General features: G+C 34.8%; 1 protein-coding gene across 2 annotated transcripts in view; it reads left to right on the top strand.

Annotated features, from left to right (window-relative positions):
- LOC140148666 (spastin-like) overlaps positions 1-17703 on the top strand; it is an 80445-nt gene extending 62742 nt beyond the window's left edge. For both annotated transcript variants that reach the window (XM_072170738.1, XM_072170813.1), the window contains 6 exons: positions 2721-2868; positions 3268-3359; positions 5393-5515; positions 10379-10529; positions 11815-11855; positions 13648-17703. In XM_072170738.1, the coding sequence (XP_072026839.1) occupies positions 2721-2868; positions 3268-3359; positions 5393-5515; positions 10379-10529; positions 11815-11855; positions 13648-13773 (681 nt within the window). In that variant the 3' untranslated portion in view covers positions 13774-17703. The remainder of the gene's footprint in view (positions 1-2720; positions 2869-3267; positions 3360-5392; positions 5516-10378; positions 10530-11814; positions 11856-13647) is intronic.
- Positions 17704-17963: the final 260 nt, after the last annotated feature.

The raw sequence follows: 17963 nt of genomic DNA on the forward strand, positions 1-17963 counted from the left end.
CATTTGAAATAAGATACAGCACTTACACACTTCCAATAATTGTACCAACCTTACATAGCACAATATTATGATGCGCAGTGTGCTATTGCAGTTGAAATTCACATAGCCCGTTTGAAGAGGACCTGAATCTTCTACACAGTATGAATTTCAAATAGGTCTACCTGAATGGGTGACTCCTTTTGAATTGTTTTCCATAGGGGGTGTATGGATTTCAACTGGAATAGCCGAAATGGTGCTCATTGTTGTAAGCGACTTAGGTGTAGTTGAAATCCATACACCCCCTATGGAAGACATGACCTTAATCTCCCACATAGGGAGTGTGAATTTCAAATGGTGCTACCTGAATGGGTGACTCCATTTGAAATTTACACTGCCTGTGTGAAAGATTAAGGTCATGTCTTCCATAGGGATGTATGGATTTCAAATTGAATAGTCCATTATTGTAAGACTTTGTTGGATGTTAGAGTTATAAAGATTGTACGCTCATGTAGTGTCAATTGCAGATTTTTTATGCAAAACATACCCCAGTAATAATAATTATGTTACTACATGCATATCACTTAAAATGATGTGAAATCTAGTATGCATGTTATTTACAGGCACATTTTGAAAGACTTAGTTGACTGAATGTGATCAAGACCTGTTGCGTCTACTCCATTTGAAATTTTCTGCTTTTGACTCAAATATTGTAAGGCAGGTAGAACTGTCACTGCAAATCAATTACTGTAAAAATGGTTATTTTCGCATGTGTAAAAATGTTTGCGCTTTGCTGATTTTTAACCATTTCACTTGTTTTTAAATTTGCGATTTTGAGTTTTCTTACATAGACCTATACATAAAAGAACATATTCATGTGTTTTTATTTTCGCGGTAGCTGCATTGAGCATTGAAATTTAATATTGTACCGTGAAAATGTCCACTTTTACATTATATAAGTATCATAATAATTCTCTCTATACACCAAGGCAATAAATAGCTATACTCAGACACATGAGCCCATTTTAGGAGGTAGTAAAGAAAAAATAAAATGGTAGAGAAATAAGAAAAGGAATAAGAAGATGAAATCCCTTTTGGCCTCATCATTTTCAAAATCCTGTATACAGCCCTGCAAATAATACGCTGTAGGAATGTTGACTAAACATGACCAATATGGCTAACTGTACTACATTTACCTGTCTAAATGTTCACACTATTTGTTGTATATAACTCACTCAATGTGGGGGTCGACTGCAGACGACAAGTTTCATTTTGTTTTTAATTCAAAAATTTCCAAATTGTAAATTTTCATGACCATATTTAGAATCAGCATGAAAAATGCATTAAAATGAGTACAAACAAGTCTACTATTTGTTGGATATATAACTCTCTTCACATGGGTGTTGAAGTTTCAATTATTTTTTTTATTTTAAATTCCAAAAATTTCAGAATTATAAATTTTCATGATCATATTTGGAATCAGCATGAAAAATGCATTAAGATAAGTACAATCAAGCCTAGTATTGGTCAGTGGTTCTTGAGAAAGCTCTTGATATTTTGAGAAAATATCTCAAAACTTAGGACTTTTTATATTGAAGCCTAGTCCTTGCACAAACACTGTCATGGATTAGGTTTGTGAATGACTAATGATGGTGTGATGAATGTTGATTTGCTCATCATGATAGTGCTGGCAGAGATACATTTATGTGACATTCCCTACATATAGTCAGTATTTTGTGTATTACGGTGGCACTGACTTCTTGTTTTGTCAAAATAGTTGCTTCATGTCAATTTTAGTGCAGCTGTAAAAAAAAAATTTGAATAAAATTTATTATCAGACAAAGTCATTAGTGCACTGCACTTATTGAATGTAGTGGTTCTTGAGATAGAGACTTATAGGACAAACATAGTGGAATCCTTTATGCACATGTATAATAGTTAATTCCATATAATTTTTATTTGTAACTTTTCGGCAGAGGACACTGCATTTCACAATCAGCATTTAGCAGGGTCTACATCCGTCATCTCGTCTATCGTATGTTATTTTCTCATGTAGACTTTTAACTGAGTACTTTTCATATCTGTTAATTATTTATTACATGTATTGCATATTAGTGTCATTGTATTTTATGATGATTGGATCAAACATAACTGAGCTGAACTTAATCATTTTTTACCTCAGCTCCGTAACTAATGCCCTGATGCACTATTGAGTATCATTTTTATGTGAAGGGAAAATCTTAATTTCATAGAATAATATCATAAAACTAATTTGAGATCAAAAGAGCGGAGAAGCCAGGTTTGCCTTAGTACTATAAATCATTGAATTATCGAGAATCATATAGAGGAAAGGTATCTGTACTTACTCATAATGGGTTCAATGTGATTCTCAAATGCTACATAGATAACAATTTATATATAAAATGAGCTTGTTAATTGTTATGGGATTCTATGATAATATTATGAGTACAGCTAGCAATTTGCTCCATAAATTTGCAGTAATTTTTTCAATTTGTTTTAATGCGTTTTAAATAATATGTTTTATCTTTCATCAAGGGAAAAAGGGAAACATAGCCAACAGACCATGGGCATTTTGTTTGACCATGATATTTTACATATATCATTTATTTTAATATTTCAAATAAAAAAGTGACCGATTATTTCTTCATGTTCTTGGATTTTCAATGTGATATAAAATGTAACATTAATGTATGTATTCCCCTTATATTTTTACATTTGTACAGGCCAAGGCAGTAGCTAATGAGTCCAGTGCAACATTTTTCAACATCAGTGCTGCCGCTCTTACATCAAAATATGTTGGTGAAGGAGAGAAATTAGTGAGGGCACTATTTGCTGTTGCTAGGGAACACCAACCTGCAGTTATATTTATAGGTAAGAAAAAAAAAAAAAAAATGTAACATTCCAGTGTACAATGTTAAGGTCATTATTTGCAGAATTGTTTTGTTTTTTTTAATTTATTTCTTGTTTTGATTTCATAACATGATAGCCAAAGTCAACTGTTTGCTTGAGGTGAGAGTCTTTGTCAAAATTAATTAAATTATGCTGAAAAAACGACCTGCTTTTGCTATGTTGTGGCAACCTCAAAGTCTCTCAGTATAAAAGACTGGAACTTGTTTTTACTGGACTAAACGATACCATGACTGTATTATGTCACATGAAAATGGACCATATTAACATTTCACAAACTGTGTATTTCAGAAATGCTTTAATTTATGCCATGAACAGATATTACTAATCGCACCATTCCCATTCCACTCTTGTTCATTACAGATGAAATCGACTCCTTATTGACAGAAAGAAGGGAGGGTGAGCATGAAGCGAGTAGGAGATTGAAGACAGAATTCCTGGTGGAATTTGATGGGGTAAGTTTACTTTGTGTCAAAAAGTCTACTGTATAGTTGGATATTTTCACTGATCTAATTTTTCATGATTTTATCAATTATGGACAGTTTAGTATAGTAGATGTTTAATTTGTGTTTCAAATATATTCACATTAAATAGGCCTACTACTTGTAATAAATATTTTTGTGGGGTTAAAAATTAGTGGATGCCTGTTCGACCATGAAAATCAAACCCCTGTGAAAACTTCTCGCTATACAGTAACTATCAGTAGAAACAAAAATGAAATTTTTCAAAAACAAATTTTTAGGAGTGGGGTCTAGCTGTCCTTTTTCAAAATACTGTATTTAACTTTAATAGAAGAAGTAACAATAAAGAAGCTGTGAATTGAAGTGTTTGACTATTGTGTCATTTCAGTCATATTTTAAAACCGTTTTCAAGTGTGAAATACACTTTTAGCAAACTTGTTATCATAATTCTGAAAATAAAAACCTTTTCTGGAATTTCACAAATTAGTGGTCTAAATCCTATTCTGCATAAAAACTAGAGCGATAACCGCACCATAGCTGAACCATGTGGCTTTGGCAGTATATTGTGGTAGGCCCATACCATTGTCACCCGGAGTCTGTAATGGACATAATCTCGAAATGCTACGAAGGTATGACCACCCGAGTGGTGTTAATGAAAGAGGAAAAGTAAGAATATAAAATAAACTAGAGCAACTGTGCCCTTTGCAAGGGCACGAGGTGTTAGGCGGATGACTGTGATGATCTGATCAAGCAGCAATACTGTGCAGGATAGTATTAATTTTAATAAGACTGTTTCATTAATTGCCATTTTATACCTTGATTGTGAGAAGCTGGCATTCTGAAAACTTGATTTTTGACCTCTGTATGACCCCCTTAATGACCTTAAATGAATTTTAAAAAAACATGTTAAGAATGTCATAAGGATCATTGCATTTAAATTTCAGGTCAATTGAAGCATTTTGAAAACTTGACCTTTGACCCCTTTATTTCCCCTTAATGACCTTAAATGAATTTTAAAATATTTTCAACATGTTTAGAATGTCATAAGGATCATTGCGTTTAAATTTCAGCTCAATCGGAGCATTTTGGAAAACTTGACCTTTGACCCCTTTATGACCCCTTAATGACCTTAAATGAATCTTAAAATATTTTTTAAATGTTTAGAATGTCATAAGGATCATTGCATTTAAATTTCAGCTCAATTGGAGCATTTTGAGAACCTCGACCTTTGACCCCTTTATGACCCCTTAATGACCTTAAATAAATTTTTAAATGTTTAAAACATGTTTAGAATGTCACAAGGATCATTGCATTTCAATTTAAGCTCAATCGGAGCATTTTCAGTTAAAATGACCTTTTTTGACCCCTGTGACCCCTGAATGACCTCCGGCGTTTGGAAATATTTTTATTATATTCTTTATGTTTTACTCTTTCATATGACACCACTCATGGGATCATACCTTCGTGGCATTTAGAGATATGTCCATTTCAGACCAAATGGTTAGTCAGTTAGTAAGCTAGTAACTTAGTAAGTAAGCTAGTAAGTAAGCTAGTAACATTCACTCGTATAGGCTGATACCATTTCATGGTTCAGCAAAAATAATCATCCCATTTTTGAAAAAGTGATGCATTATTATTTACTGTTGACAAAGCATTTTGCAAAAATGTTTGCCCAAAATATTTTACAATAACGTTTCAAAATGATTCATGATCTTTATATAACCCGACATTTAAATGTTGTTGAAACATTTTGAATAAATATTTTAAGAACATTTTTGTATTTGCTGGGTATAACCTATTGGTGGTGTTAGCATAGTACCAAGCAGAAGCTGTGTGCGATTCAAAACCAGTGAAAATGTTGATAGCAAATATGAAGTCTATAACTTTCCAAATAATTGTTTTAAGTGTCAATGGTGAATGAAGATTTTTTCTGGAATTAATGTACTTATACTCTGTTGCTAATCTATTTTCACCTGTTTATATTGTACTGATTGAAATGTGTAATCATTTGTATTTTCCCTCTTCAGGTTACAGGAGACAGTGGCGATAGAGTGCTCATCATGGGAGCAACTAACAGACCTCAGGAACTTGATGAAGCTGTACTCAGGAGATTTGTGAAGAGAGTGTATGTCACTATGCCAGATGCAGAGGTAAGAGTCAGACAGACCCGTGACGTAAGAGCATGTCCCAGCACTAGAGAGCACTTAATATCATGCCTGGTACAAATGTGTAATCTGCTAAGCTCCAATTTTGAGATATGTTGCAATTTTGTGGGAAATTTGACTTATCTTCCCAGGAAATGTACATTGGAAGAGTTCAGATGCGGAAACAAATAAATGCCTGTGTCAAAATTTTGTGTTAAGGCCACCAACATCTGCCCTATAATAATGCTACTTTGGCCTGAGTAACATCTAATTTGAATAGAAACACAAAGGATTGAGAATAAAGGTATTGATATTAGCGTCTGCCAATCATTTGTTGTCTCATACACTGTTATGTTTTGCATAGAAAATTCAACTTTTAGCCTCTTTTTATATAAAATACTGATAGCGCTTGTAATGTATGAGACAAAATGTGACTGGACACTACGAATCAGCCATTTTATTTCGTGTTTAGAAAATATATATCATAAGCTTTAAAATGGTATGTCATGGACTTCAAATGATATCCAGAAGCGGGGTTATGGTTTGTTGAACTCTGCTCCTTCAACTTTTTTCGGTTCTACATGTGTCTGTTTTTCCACATTGCTGGTAATAAAGTCATTTCAAATCATCCCCAAGTTAGCGAGGTTCAGGAATGTCCTCTCATTGTTAATTGTTGGTTATACATACACCTAGACAAAATACAATGCAATTGTAACCCACCAGTTGAACAGGATTTAGTCAAAGCAAACAAAGACTAGAGCTATTTAATGATTCTATAGAAATAGGTAGAAGATTATTATCCTCTTCAACAATAGGATTATTGATTGGTTTAAACACTATCAAATGAGAAATATGTCGTGCTTAATTGAGGTACCTATGAATACAACCTTCACGCACATTTTACACAGGGTTGCCAAACCCGCGATTTGGGCGCCCAATTGGGCGATTTTCAACTTCCGTCCGCGACAAAGAAAGTGCTCCTTGATTTCGCAACATTTGGGCTACTTTGAAAATCTCACCCGCGAAATGTATTAAATGTTGGGCGATTTGTGACAAAGCCGACTTCAAAACTTATTTTTTGATCATGATTGCCAATTCTTTCAATGGTCATTCAACAAAAGCACCAAACAAGTAATTCAATAAGCAACTACAATGCTGGCCATAAATGTTGGGACGGTTTGATAGGGTAATGTAAATAAGCCCCCCACTCCCCGATCAATGTTGAATCCGACTTTTTTTTGGTCACACGCGCTTTGTGGCACCCAACATTGATTGGTGGGGAAGGGGAGGGTTGGGGTGTTAGGAAAGGGTTTAGGCTTGACACCAAAGAAACCTCCATTTTATCACGTTAATAATAACGGAAATAAGGCCATAATATAGTGTACGTTTTCCATTAGTGTCCCAACACATTTTGGCCATGGTTGTATTTGAAAAGTTGAAAAAAAATCATCTAATTTCAGTTTTTTGCTTATAACTCAAAAAGTAAATATGATATTGACACCAAATATGGAGCAGTTAGAGATCTTATCATTTGGCTAGTTACCCAACATTTTTTTGGATGGCTACATTTTAAATTTAGGGACTGGTCACTTAAAATGTCTTAAAGCGATATTTTGGCCCTGTCTAAGTTCACTATTCGTCACTTTAACTGTCAAAAACTTAGGTTTTAAAATGGAAAAATTATTGTTTCCACCAATTAAAATCTTACATTACAGCTATAGAAGAAAATAAAAGTTATCACAACATCTCGTGATCAAAAAAGAAATAAAGGAATCGAACCCATGCACACTTGTTTTCCCAATTTACAGCAGTCTACCACAAATGAAGCAACGGAGTAAATCAACTTGTTAGCATTAATTTCGATTACATACAATGATGGATGAAAAAGTACTGTGTGTTAGCTCAGTTACACTAGTGGAAGTTTTGGATGAGAAAACGGACATTTTGATGAGAAACGGCCAAAATGGTCAGAATTTAATTTTCTCATTCTTTTGGATGAGAAAATAATAATGTTTATTTCAGGGATTAGCAATTCTCACCAGTTTTAATAAGACAATAATGATTGACAGACACACCAGGAAGTTTCTCATCCAAAAGAATGAGAAAATTAAATTCTCACCATTTTGGCCGAATCTCATCAAAATGTCCGTTTTCTCATCCAAAACTTCCACTAGTGTTACTGGTTTGAAAAAAAAAAATGAAAAACTTGCTGTAATTTTTTACTTTTGCCTGGAATAAATTGTTCAGGGGTAAGAAACCAGGAAACCCACACACACAAAAAAATGCACAAAACTCTCTTCGAGATTCGAACACGGCCCTACCGATATAAAGACCTGTTCTAAACCACAAGACCACAACACACGTTATTAAAACGATTACAAAATACGTATACATACGTATGAAACTCGGGCTTCTATCATAATAAGAAATTAAAACAAAGATTTGAGATAGCCCTTATGATAAATACTGTAATTTACCACGGTCTCCTATTATTATATTGAGCTAAATGTATATATTGAACCATTTGAAGCGGTCTTCCACAGTCATCCACGGGATATGAATAAAGAGTATACCAATCAAGACTTTATACAGTTTTCATGGCAGATCGTCACACTCAATAGGGGCTGTGGTGAATTGTGGAAGATCGATAAACAATAACTGTTATTGTGTGTATTGTTTCAATTGAATTACATGTCTTCCTCGGTAGCTTAGTGGTTAGCATCAGACGCTGTCAATACGAGATCCCGGGTTCAATTCCTGATAGCAGCATTTATTTATTTTTTATTTTTTTCTTCGATAGGTCTAGGGTAAGATTTTTTTATAATGAAAATAAACTTTTATTATTATTTCAGATGAGCAAAAAGGATAATTTATTTTATTGTTTTATGTTATTAATTAGTTTTAATATGTTTTTGTAGGTGATCTGACCTTATATAAAAGGCTAATGGTATACGCGAGTTATAAATATGTTTAATAAGGAAATAAATATAATTATTAGGTCTTGATGATGCTGAAGCTGATGATGATGATGATGAAGATAATGATGATGATGATGATGATGATGATCATCATCATCATCATCATCATCATCATCATCATAATCATCATCATTGGATCCAAAAGGTGTGCCTATGCCTGTAATAGACTAGTCGAATTTCTTGGAAAGGGGCATAAGCCATCAAGGTGCATTTTTTGTTTAAAGTGGTATCTATGACTTTTAAGTCAATTTGCGTATGCTGAGTTCATGAATCACGGATACCAAAAATAATTTATATGCGTTGCCATGCTAATTTGCATCAAACAAAATGACTACCAAAGTTATCAGAGTTTTAAATACTAATTTTACGATTTTGGCGGTTATTTTGTTTTTATGCAAATTAGAATCCGACTTTTTTGGTCACACGCGCCTTGTGGCACCCAACATTGATTGGTGGGGAAGGGGGAGGGTTGGGGTGTTAGGAAAGGGTTTAGGCTTGACACCAAAGAAACCTCCATTTTATCACGTTAATAATAACGGAAATAAGGCCATAATATAGTGTACGTTTTCCATTAGTGTCCCAACACATTTTGGCCATGGTTGTAGTTACAAAACACTCTGTGGTCAGTGTGCTTCCCATGACAATCTGATGACAATGGCACGCACAGGGAGGGGGCTGGTTAATCGCATCACATGTTGTTGCTAAAGACCACTTGAGCTGGAGGATTATCCTTAGAATATTCCCATCTAAATACTCACAAGTGGTTTAAGACGACTTAAGTTGCTTCTTAGTGTCAGCGGGGTGCCAAGTTTCTACTTCAACATAAGTTTTTTTCCGTTGGCGGTTCTTTTGAAATAAAATGTGTAAACACCTAGTACCGATACCGCACATTTTCTTTTGAAACGGCATGATGATCAAAAGTACCAGCCGTTTTGAATTTGATTAAAAATAGTAGGCCCCTACATGCACATGTTGTTATCACTCAGCTGAAGGGAAATTTTGTAGGCCTATCCCCCCCCCCCCCTATATTGCAATGAATGGCATGTCTATTAATAAATGTGTTCGCTTTTCCTGGTATTTTTTAAAATAATTTTTGTTCGTTTGTTTATAATTTGTTTCAGCATTTCCCCAAAATTAAAAAGATAGTGCAGAACCCCGTCAAAAATCAACATTTTATTTTCCTTGCAGTTTATTTTTTTCTTAAATTTTTGAAAATGTTTGTTAATTTTTCATTATTTCAATTTGCAGTTTAAACATTTTTTTTCTTCAATTTTGTTACTTTTTTGTAATTTATTTCAATAATTATTTCCACAAAAATTCACAAATAAATTTTCATTACAGTAGGCCTAAGCCTATAACAAAAAATCAGTTTTTGTTATAATTTTTATAATTTATTTCAGCATTAAAAAATAGAAAGAAAGGGTGTAGAACCCCCCGAGCCGTCTTTTAATTTTTTTTCTTTTCTTTTTTTAACTTTTTCAGTTTTTGTTGTTTTTTAGAATTTATTTCAGTATTTTCCAAAATTTCAATAAAACGGGGTGTAGAACCCCCTAAATCGACTTTTTAAAATTTTGGGCGATTTTTTGGCTATTTGGGCGACATTTCACGGCTAATACCCGCGACTTGGGCTGAAAAGTTTTGGCAACCCTGATTTTACACTGTATCTCAGAATATAATTTGCCGACTTTACAGGTCATTCATAGTGTACACTCACAAATATGAGCGATAGAGGCTAGAAACAATACCTATATTCACTAACTACACTCAAGTTCAAAATAATTGTATTCATTGGGAAAAGAGCTAATCAATTGTGATACATTAGAAGATTGAACTGATACTAACATGTAATCATTCTTAGTTATATTTGTTATTTTCTTTCATATTATTGTAGACAAGAAGACACCTGTTAAATAGACTTCTAGCTAAACATCATAACCCCCTTACAGAAGCGGAACTTGATAGACTAGCAGACTTGACATCAGGGTACTCAGGAAGTGATCTAACTGCCCTGGCTAAAGATGCTGCATTGGGTCCCATCAGAGGTGAGTGTATTAGATGGCTGTTCTTGTCAACATAATTTCACACATATGCAACCAAAATAAACAATTTAGAGTTGGAGTAAGTAGTTATGATAACTAAGAAAAATTGTGTGACAAAAATCAACCTATGAGATTAGACTTATGCTGGTTTCGTAGTGTGATGCAGCTTTGTGTCAAACGCTTTGTGATTGCTGCTTGCAAAAAAATGCAAGTGCCAGTCACCAAGTGGTACGCCGCATGGTGGCAGCGGCCCAACTCTGAAAAATAGCGCGCGGTGCCACATGTTACAAGCGGCACAGCTCCCAAGTTAACTTCTTGCGAATTGTTGCTGTGGTGATCGAATGATCAGCAAGACGCTGCTTGCCGCTTGGTCACCACTAGCGTTCCTAGTAGAAAAGCGGGATGACACTATGCAACCATATTGGTTTGTCACAATGGAGGCCAAAGTAGAAATGAAGGATAATTTCTATCTTAAGCTTAAAAGTGTTACTAAGGATTGCAAACAAAAGCACACTTTAAATTAAAGTTTGCTGGGTATGTGATGACTTTTTCCTCCATGAGCGGAATCTGGATTCCGAGTTTATTCTCTCAAGAATCAACACTAAACTTGGATATCAAATCAACACAACTTAAATATGTTATAGGTTTTAATGTGCAAGCTGCTGATCATGTGTTAATCTCATGTCATGTGACTTATGAGCTAAACTGCCTTTGTATCATCTGGACAGAATGTTGTGTGTACTCCACTCTTCCAGTATAACCAGTGTTCGAAATTTTGGTTATCCGTTCGCCCGGGACAACCAAAACATGCACCGGACAACCAAAAATAATGCTTTAGTTGTCCAGCGGACAACCAAAGATCTACAGCCAAAAGTCAAGGATGTTAGTTTGCTCAAACCTGACACAACTGATGAATTATTAAATATTTAAGAGTAATTGTTCACTACACTAACTCCACTTTAGTGGTCACATGTAGTTGTTACAGATTGTGGCAGCTTACGGACAAACAAAAACTTTGGTGGACAACCAGAAATTACAACCGTGTTGTCCGTGGGACAACCCCTTTTATTTTCTTAATTCGGACACTGAGTATAACTAAAAGACCTTCCAGTAAGGTGCTTATTGCTTTTTGTGTTTTATAGTTTAGACCTCTGCTCATGTGTATGAGCTCTGCTCAAGTGTATGCACGATTCTTATAATATAAGTCAATTGTCATCATAACTGGACATGTATTCCAGCAGTGTTATCGTTTTAAATTTTTTTTTGTATTTGCTTGTTCTTTCAACAGAACTTGGACCAGCACTTCTGAAATCAGCTGCTGCCAATGAGGTTAGTGTGAGTTGTTGCCTTTCACTGTCTGTGCTTTATAGTGTACATACTATATGCATTCCTGATTACAGAAAAATACAGCACTAATTATTTTGCATTAAAAAAAAATCTTATTTTGGCAAATGAAGCAGATAAATCATGATCTTTTAAGGCCAGAGTAATGGAAGACACATTCGTTCACGCCCGAATTTGAGATTTCTTGATATTTATCAACACTAAGATGTATTCTTTCACTTGAAACTGATAAAATACAACTTGCTAATATTTACTCGTATTTTTGCTTGATTTGTTTCACTCTTTTAACTCTAAAAAGTCACATGGCTCAAGACAGCTTAGTAAATTGGCGGAAATAATGAGTCAGAAATGCTTTGAATGCTAAATATTTTGATTACGTGAGCGATTCGCTTAGCGTGACGTGGCTAACTCTGCGCATATGTCCAACGCAGTTTAGGCGCATTCGGTTTGTTGTTCACGCCCGTAAATGTGGGTAAAAAAAACAAAAATTTGCAGTCAAAATGCCACTTAGATTTTTTAATTATTTTGAATTTTTGGGCACTGAAAGCAGACATTATAGATTTATTGGTGCAAAAAGATGCATATTTAGACCATGCACCAGATACAGCTTTTACAAGCGTGAAAGTCTTACCGTTTTAAAATATAAGGACGCTTTTGTGCATAATTTTGACATTTTTTACTAAAACGTCGATTTCTCAGAGTTCACTTTTGACAATATTGCACGATTTTTGTGACAAGATAACTCGAAAAATATTTAAGCAAAAGGTAAACTTTTTGCACTATTGTTTAGAGTACATCAAAGCCTATAGGGAAGGTTTTCTCATTTTTTCAAAATATTTGTTTTAAACAAAAATATACACCTTTCTGTGCCATTTTTAGCTTAATAGAGTGACAAAATTGCTTTTTTCACATGTTTTTTTCAATATTTCGAAAAAAGAGACGAATTTCAAAAAAACAAAAAAACCTTCCCTAAGTTCATGTCTCATTTTTATGAAAAGCTAACAGAATTTTTTTTACTCCAAACGGATTTTTTTCTAAGTTGTCACAAAAAAATTGGGGTAAAAAAGTGAATTTTTGTGATTTTTTCAAAAACTCGAGATTTTTGAACAAATCTGACGTCACCATGGGATTCCTTGACTCATTTCCTTTCCAAAAATGTATAGTTGTATATACTTTTGACATACAATTCAGAAATAATGATGCTCGAAAAGGACCATGTTCTCTCCCATTACACTGGCCTTAAGTTAATACTAACTGGATCAACAATGGGCCAAAAGCATTAAATTTTGTTTCTTTTCTTACAATTCAAAATCTTGAGCATAGGCCAAAAGTTTACTCATAATTTTAATATTTTGTGTTGAATTTTATAATATTATTGGTTATAGAAGATAATTAGAAAATGCCTTTTCCAAAAATTAGAATGCATAACCCGAAATTAGTCATTGGAGTGAACATACAAAAACACCCTATAAAAAATAATGCACATTTTTGGCTGTTGTGTCCAAAAAAAGGATTATGATATAGCTATATTTGGCCGCACAGGATTTTTTTTTTTATAATCTGGAGTAGTCGCATTTCAGGCATTTCAAATTTACATAATTGTTTTTTCTTCTGGAAAGACCACTAAGATGTAGGGAATGTGTATTTAAATGAAAAAAGTGAATTAGATTCTGTTTCTAGGAGCACAATGGTGAATGAATGCTGAAGATGTTACTTAAACCATTGGGAAACTTCTTTATTTGGTACGACTAGATTTGACCTATTTTGTTTTGTCCAGGTACGTAACATCATGCTGATAGATTTTGAAGATTCCATCAAGAGAATACGCCGTAGTGTGCCTGCTACCTCACTGCAAACTTATGTCAGATGGAACAATGAATTTGGTGATGTGGCTTCAGTGTAAATTTGAACAGAGCAGTAAGATCTCCTTCTTCTCTTCAAGCTTATGTTAGACTGAACATAATTTAACGATGAGGATACAGTGTATACCTATGTAGATGGACATACTCACTTTTTGCTATTATGGTATACGATATTTTCCTTGTGGCATTAAGTAGAAATGCCAACAATGACGAAATCTTTAATCTTTCCCCAGAGCAGCCAGCGCACATAAACATTGAAAAAACAAAAAACGGTGCATCTGGCCGGATTCTCGAACCTTTGTAAATACTAGCATGACACCCTAGCCAACTGAGAAACAGAGGCATGTTGGAGAAGAGCCTATTTTGTATTGGTATTGTTTCGAATGTGCACTGGCTGGTCTGGGGAAAGATTAAAAAATTCTTCATCCTATATAACAACCCAGAGAACTAAGTGAAATAACTCTCAAATGCCAACATTGTATTCTGAAATGAGTTCTGATTGTTATCAGCACAAAAGGTATCAACAGAATATCCATATGTTTATACCTGCTGCTGTATTAATATAGATATAGAGCAGTGCGTACAGACAAAATTAAAATGCTTGTGTAATATGGGTGGGCAAATGGGTTACAAGCTGGTGATAATTCAAGTTTCAACAACTCTTCCTATACCTTTGTACAGGAGCCAACCGTTGTTTATCCGTGATGAATCCACAGTCCAGTAGCGTAAATGCGAACGCAAGGTTACGCGTAAAAAAAGTGAGCACGTAAAATTCGTCATGCTTGGAACGTAAACACTCTCTTATGTCGGTGGTAGTAGCTAAACATTACCGCTATAGTTTATATCAACAGAGAAATCACCGACCTTGGTGTAAGGTTGAGTGGCAATGACGAACGGATATTCCGAATGAAAAACATCATGTGAATTAAAAGATCTTACATCATCTTTAGCTTGTTTTCGTTGTTGAAAGGGATTCAATCATGTTTCACTGTTATTCATCTCCGATTAACAACTCGCGTCCGGCGCGTCTGCGTGGTTTACTTCGCTCGTGTGGTTTACTTCGCTCGGAACTTCGCTCGCGAAGTAAACCGCGCAGACGACGCGGCACATCGTTGTTAATCGGTCATGAACAACGGTGAAACATGATTGAATCCCTAAATTATGCATATGACAAAGAACTGATCAAAATGTTAATAATTAACATGTTGCACAGTTGCATTTAAGATTCAATATTAAGTATACAAAATCTCCCAAAATTAGTTTATACAACATGCCCCTGAGCCAATAGTGAAAACTTGTTGTTTCTTCCAAAATCCAATGAAATTGGAAACATTTTTTACAAGTGTGTGCTTTAAGTCCCCTTTTTTTACACTTAAAAACTCAAAGAAACCCTTAATTGAGATATCATAAATATGTAATGTGACACGATCAAGGGAAATGAGTCGGATGTCGCTAATATTGCTTTTGAGATTTTGGCAAAGAAAGTGTTAAAATTGTTTTGTTTTATATTGTTTTTGGCAATTGATAAATTGACGTAACTTCACACAGGAAAGTCGTATCAACATCAGTTTCTGAAAGCTCTAAATGTCCTCTTAGAAACATACGTAAAACTCATTTTCGACCAGGGTCGACATGTGACTTATTCCCCTTGTTCATGTCACATATTGTGTCAATTTTATTAAACTAAGACACAATTATGTTTGCTTGTTTATCACATCAGCATTGCTGTGAAAAAAAACGTATAAAAAGGAGCAAATGTAATTTTGTATATAAGTGTCAAATACAACTAGTATTGTAAATAATTTTGTACAGATTATATATTAAAAACACTGGAAAAAATGTGTGAAATACTTGATAAATAATGTTGAGGCCGTGTAATTTGTATTATATTTTGTAAATTCAGTGAAAACTACAAGATGTAATTTATATCAGGGAAAATTTGCTTTTCAGAACATTCAGGAAGGTCATTAAGTTTGCAAAATTATGGTATAATTTCTGCAATGATTTGTATATTTTAAGATACTGAAACCAGAAAATTTTCTTTGTAAGTGGGTAACAATTTTTGACATAACGGAACTAGACCATGTTCTAAGAATGTTTTCTGCATAACCTTTCATGTACTGTATTGTAGGATATTTTAAATGTTCTAAACAGTTTGCAGTGGGTGCAGCGGTCCAATAATTCAACTCATAATCGCTTTCATCATGAGAGACAAAATATTTCTGATCCAATTTTGGAGATGAATCCGATTCTTTACTGATATCAAAGAAAAATTTTATGATAAAAAAGAGAAAGATGAAAAAACATGGAAACAGATTACAATAATTGGAATCAATCATACAGCTGCTGGCAATGATTATGCTGCTCTTCCCAAAGCATGCTGCTTTCTTTCAAATTCACCTTTCACATTACAAGAACACACTGGTACACCACAAGATTCCTATTGCGGCCGCCCTGCACAGGTGCACCATCACCAAGGTACTTGGCTGTTACTGTGCAGTATACCAACGGAGTACCAGTGAATTATCTGTGCAGAACTGGTGGGTCATGTGCAGTAGCAGCACGGAGTAGGAACTCTTGTGTGACTGAAGAGGTTCATCAGGTCTGATTAAACAGCTAATAAAAGTTCTTTGTCAAGAACAAAGGAAAAACTTACGTTTTTTCTGCAGACAGTTTCGCAAGAAACCTTCTGGCTTTCTCAAAGTAATTGATGTTGTTATTGATCCATCTGCTTGGAGCGGGAATCCAGGCCGGATGTTATTGTTTTACCGGAAGTACTCCTGTCTCCAACGTTGGTCTTGAGCAGAGGATCAAAGATGTGGCTTAGAAAAAATGTCCCCTCATCAAGAGACAAGTGTTTCTGTCAAATAAGGTGAAATTGCCCCAGCATTTACCACTGATCTCAGTCTGTATTACAGTAGGTCATTGCAGTGGGCTATTGCAGTTGAAATCCATACACCCCCTATGAAAAACATGACCTTAACCTTCCACACAGTGTTCGAAATAAACGCCAGCCATTGGCCTGTAACTTTTTGGCAGGGCCTGTAACTTTCCTGACTAGCAGTCTAGTTGCCAGCCAGGCTGACCAGTAACTTTTTGAAGCTCAAAGTAACTTTTTAAATATTCATGGATGCATTGTCATTCTGTCATTTTTTATTAAATCACTTACAAAGCATGGTATAACATAAGTTTTGATCAGAAAAGAATCCTTATCTTGCAAGAAATAATTCAACGGTTCAACTGCCGCTTTGACCAGCCTAAGTTCTATTCTGTGCATTATATTTAGTACCAGTAACGAGATACCCATTTTCATCATGCTTTTGTCAATTGTTCTCTGTAACTCAAGACCATGTAGAAGAGTAGCAAGACAAGTCATGATATGAACTCTTTCGTGATCACGCTGTAGAAAAATAAAAAGCACCACATCTTGCAGTATACTATTTCATTATTTTAATCCCTATAATTAAAGACAGAGATAAAAAGAATTTATCGCGTCTGACGTCATCTGTCAATCAAATTCGAGCACGGTTTGTTTACAAGTGTCGTGATGATGACTTCCTGAACGCGGCGGTATAACCGGGCGCCTTATTGTTAATTTTGCACTTTCAAACATGCAAACCATCTCAAAAGTTAGGTCTTTATAGTAGGAAAGTTTCTTTGGCGAAGGCACCATGTCAACAATGCCTAGAAAGGCTGCTTTTTGCCTTGTAAAAGTACGTAATTTTTCGCCATTTGCTGCTGTTCCTTTTCTCCGATCAGCACCAGATAGATCGGTCTTCCTGACATCAGATGCGATAAATTCTTTTTATCTCTGTCTTTAATTATAATCATACTCCCGGCTTAATTTCCCTTTTAAAAGTTCTAAAAAGTTTGGGCCGGTACCTTTTCACCCGGGCCTTTTCAGGATTTTGATTTTTCAGGGCTTTTTGAGGCATATTTCTAACACTGCTTACACACAGGGAATGTGAATTTCAAATTTGAAATATACACCCCCTGTGCTTAGATGCTTAGATGCCATAAAGCTGCCCGAGCGAAGTAAACCACGCAGACTATAGGGATGTATGGATTTTAACTGGGATAGCCCATTTTGGATTATTTTCTGAAGAAGTTTTGATGTGTTCTAGACTAGCATGTGTTTTGATGGTATAAGATTTTAGTGTCAAATATTTTGTACTGAATTGCCATATTTTGATAATTAAAAAAGAAGCATACTGTTGCTGCCCAATAATTT

The sequence above is a fragment of the Amphiura filiformis genome, chromosome 1, assembly GCF_039555335.1.
Source record: "Amphiura filiformis chromosome 1, Afil_fr2py, whole genome shotgun sequence".
In the NCBI taxonomy this organism is placed as follows: Eukaryota; Metazoa; Echinodermata; class Ophiuroidea; order Amphilepidida; family Amphiuridae; genus Amphiura; species Amphiura filiformis.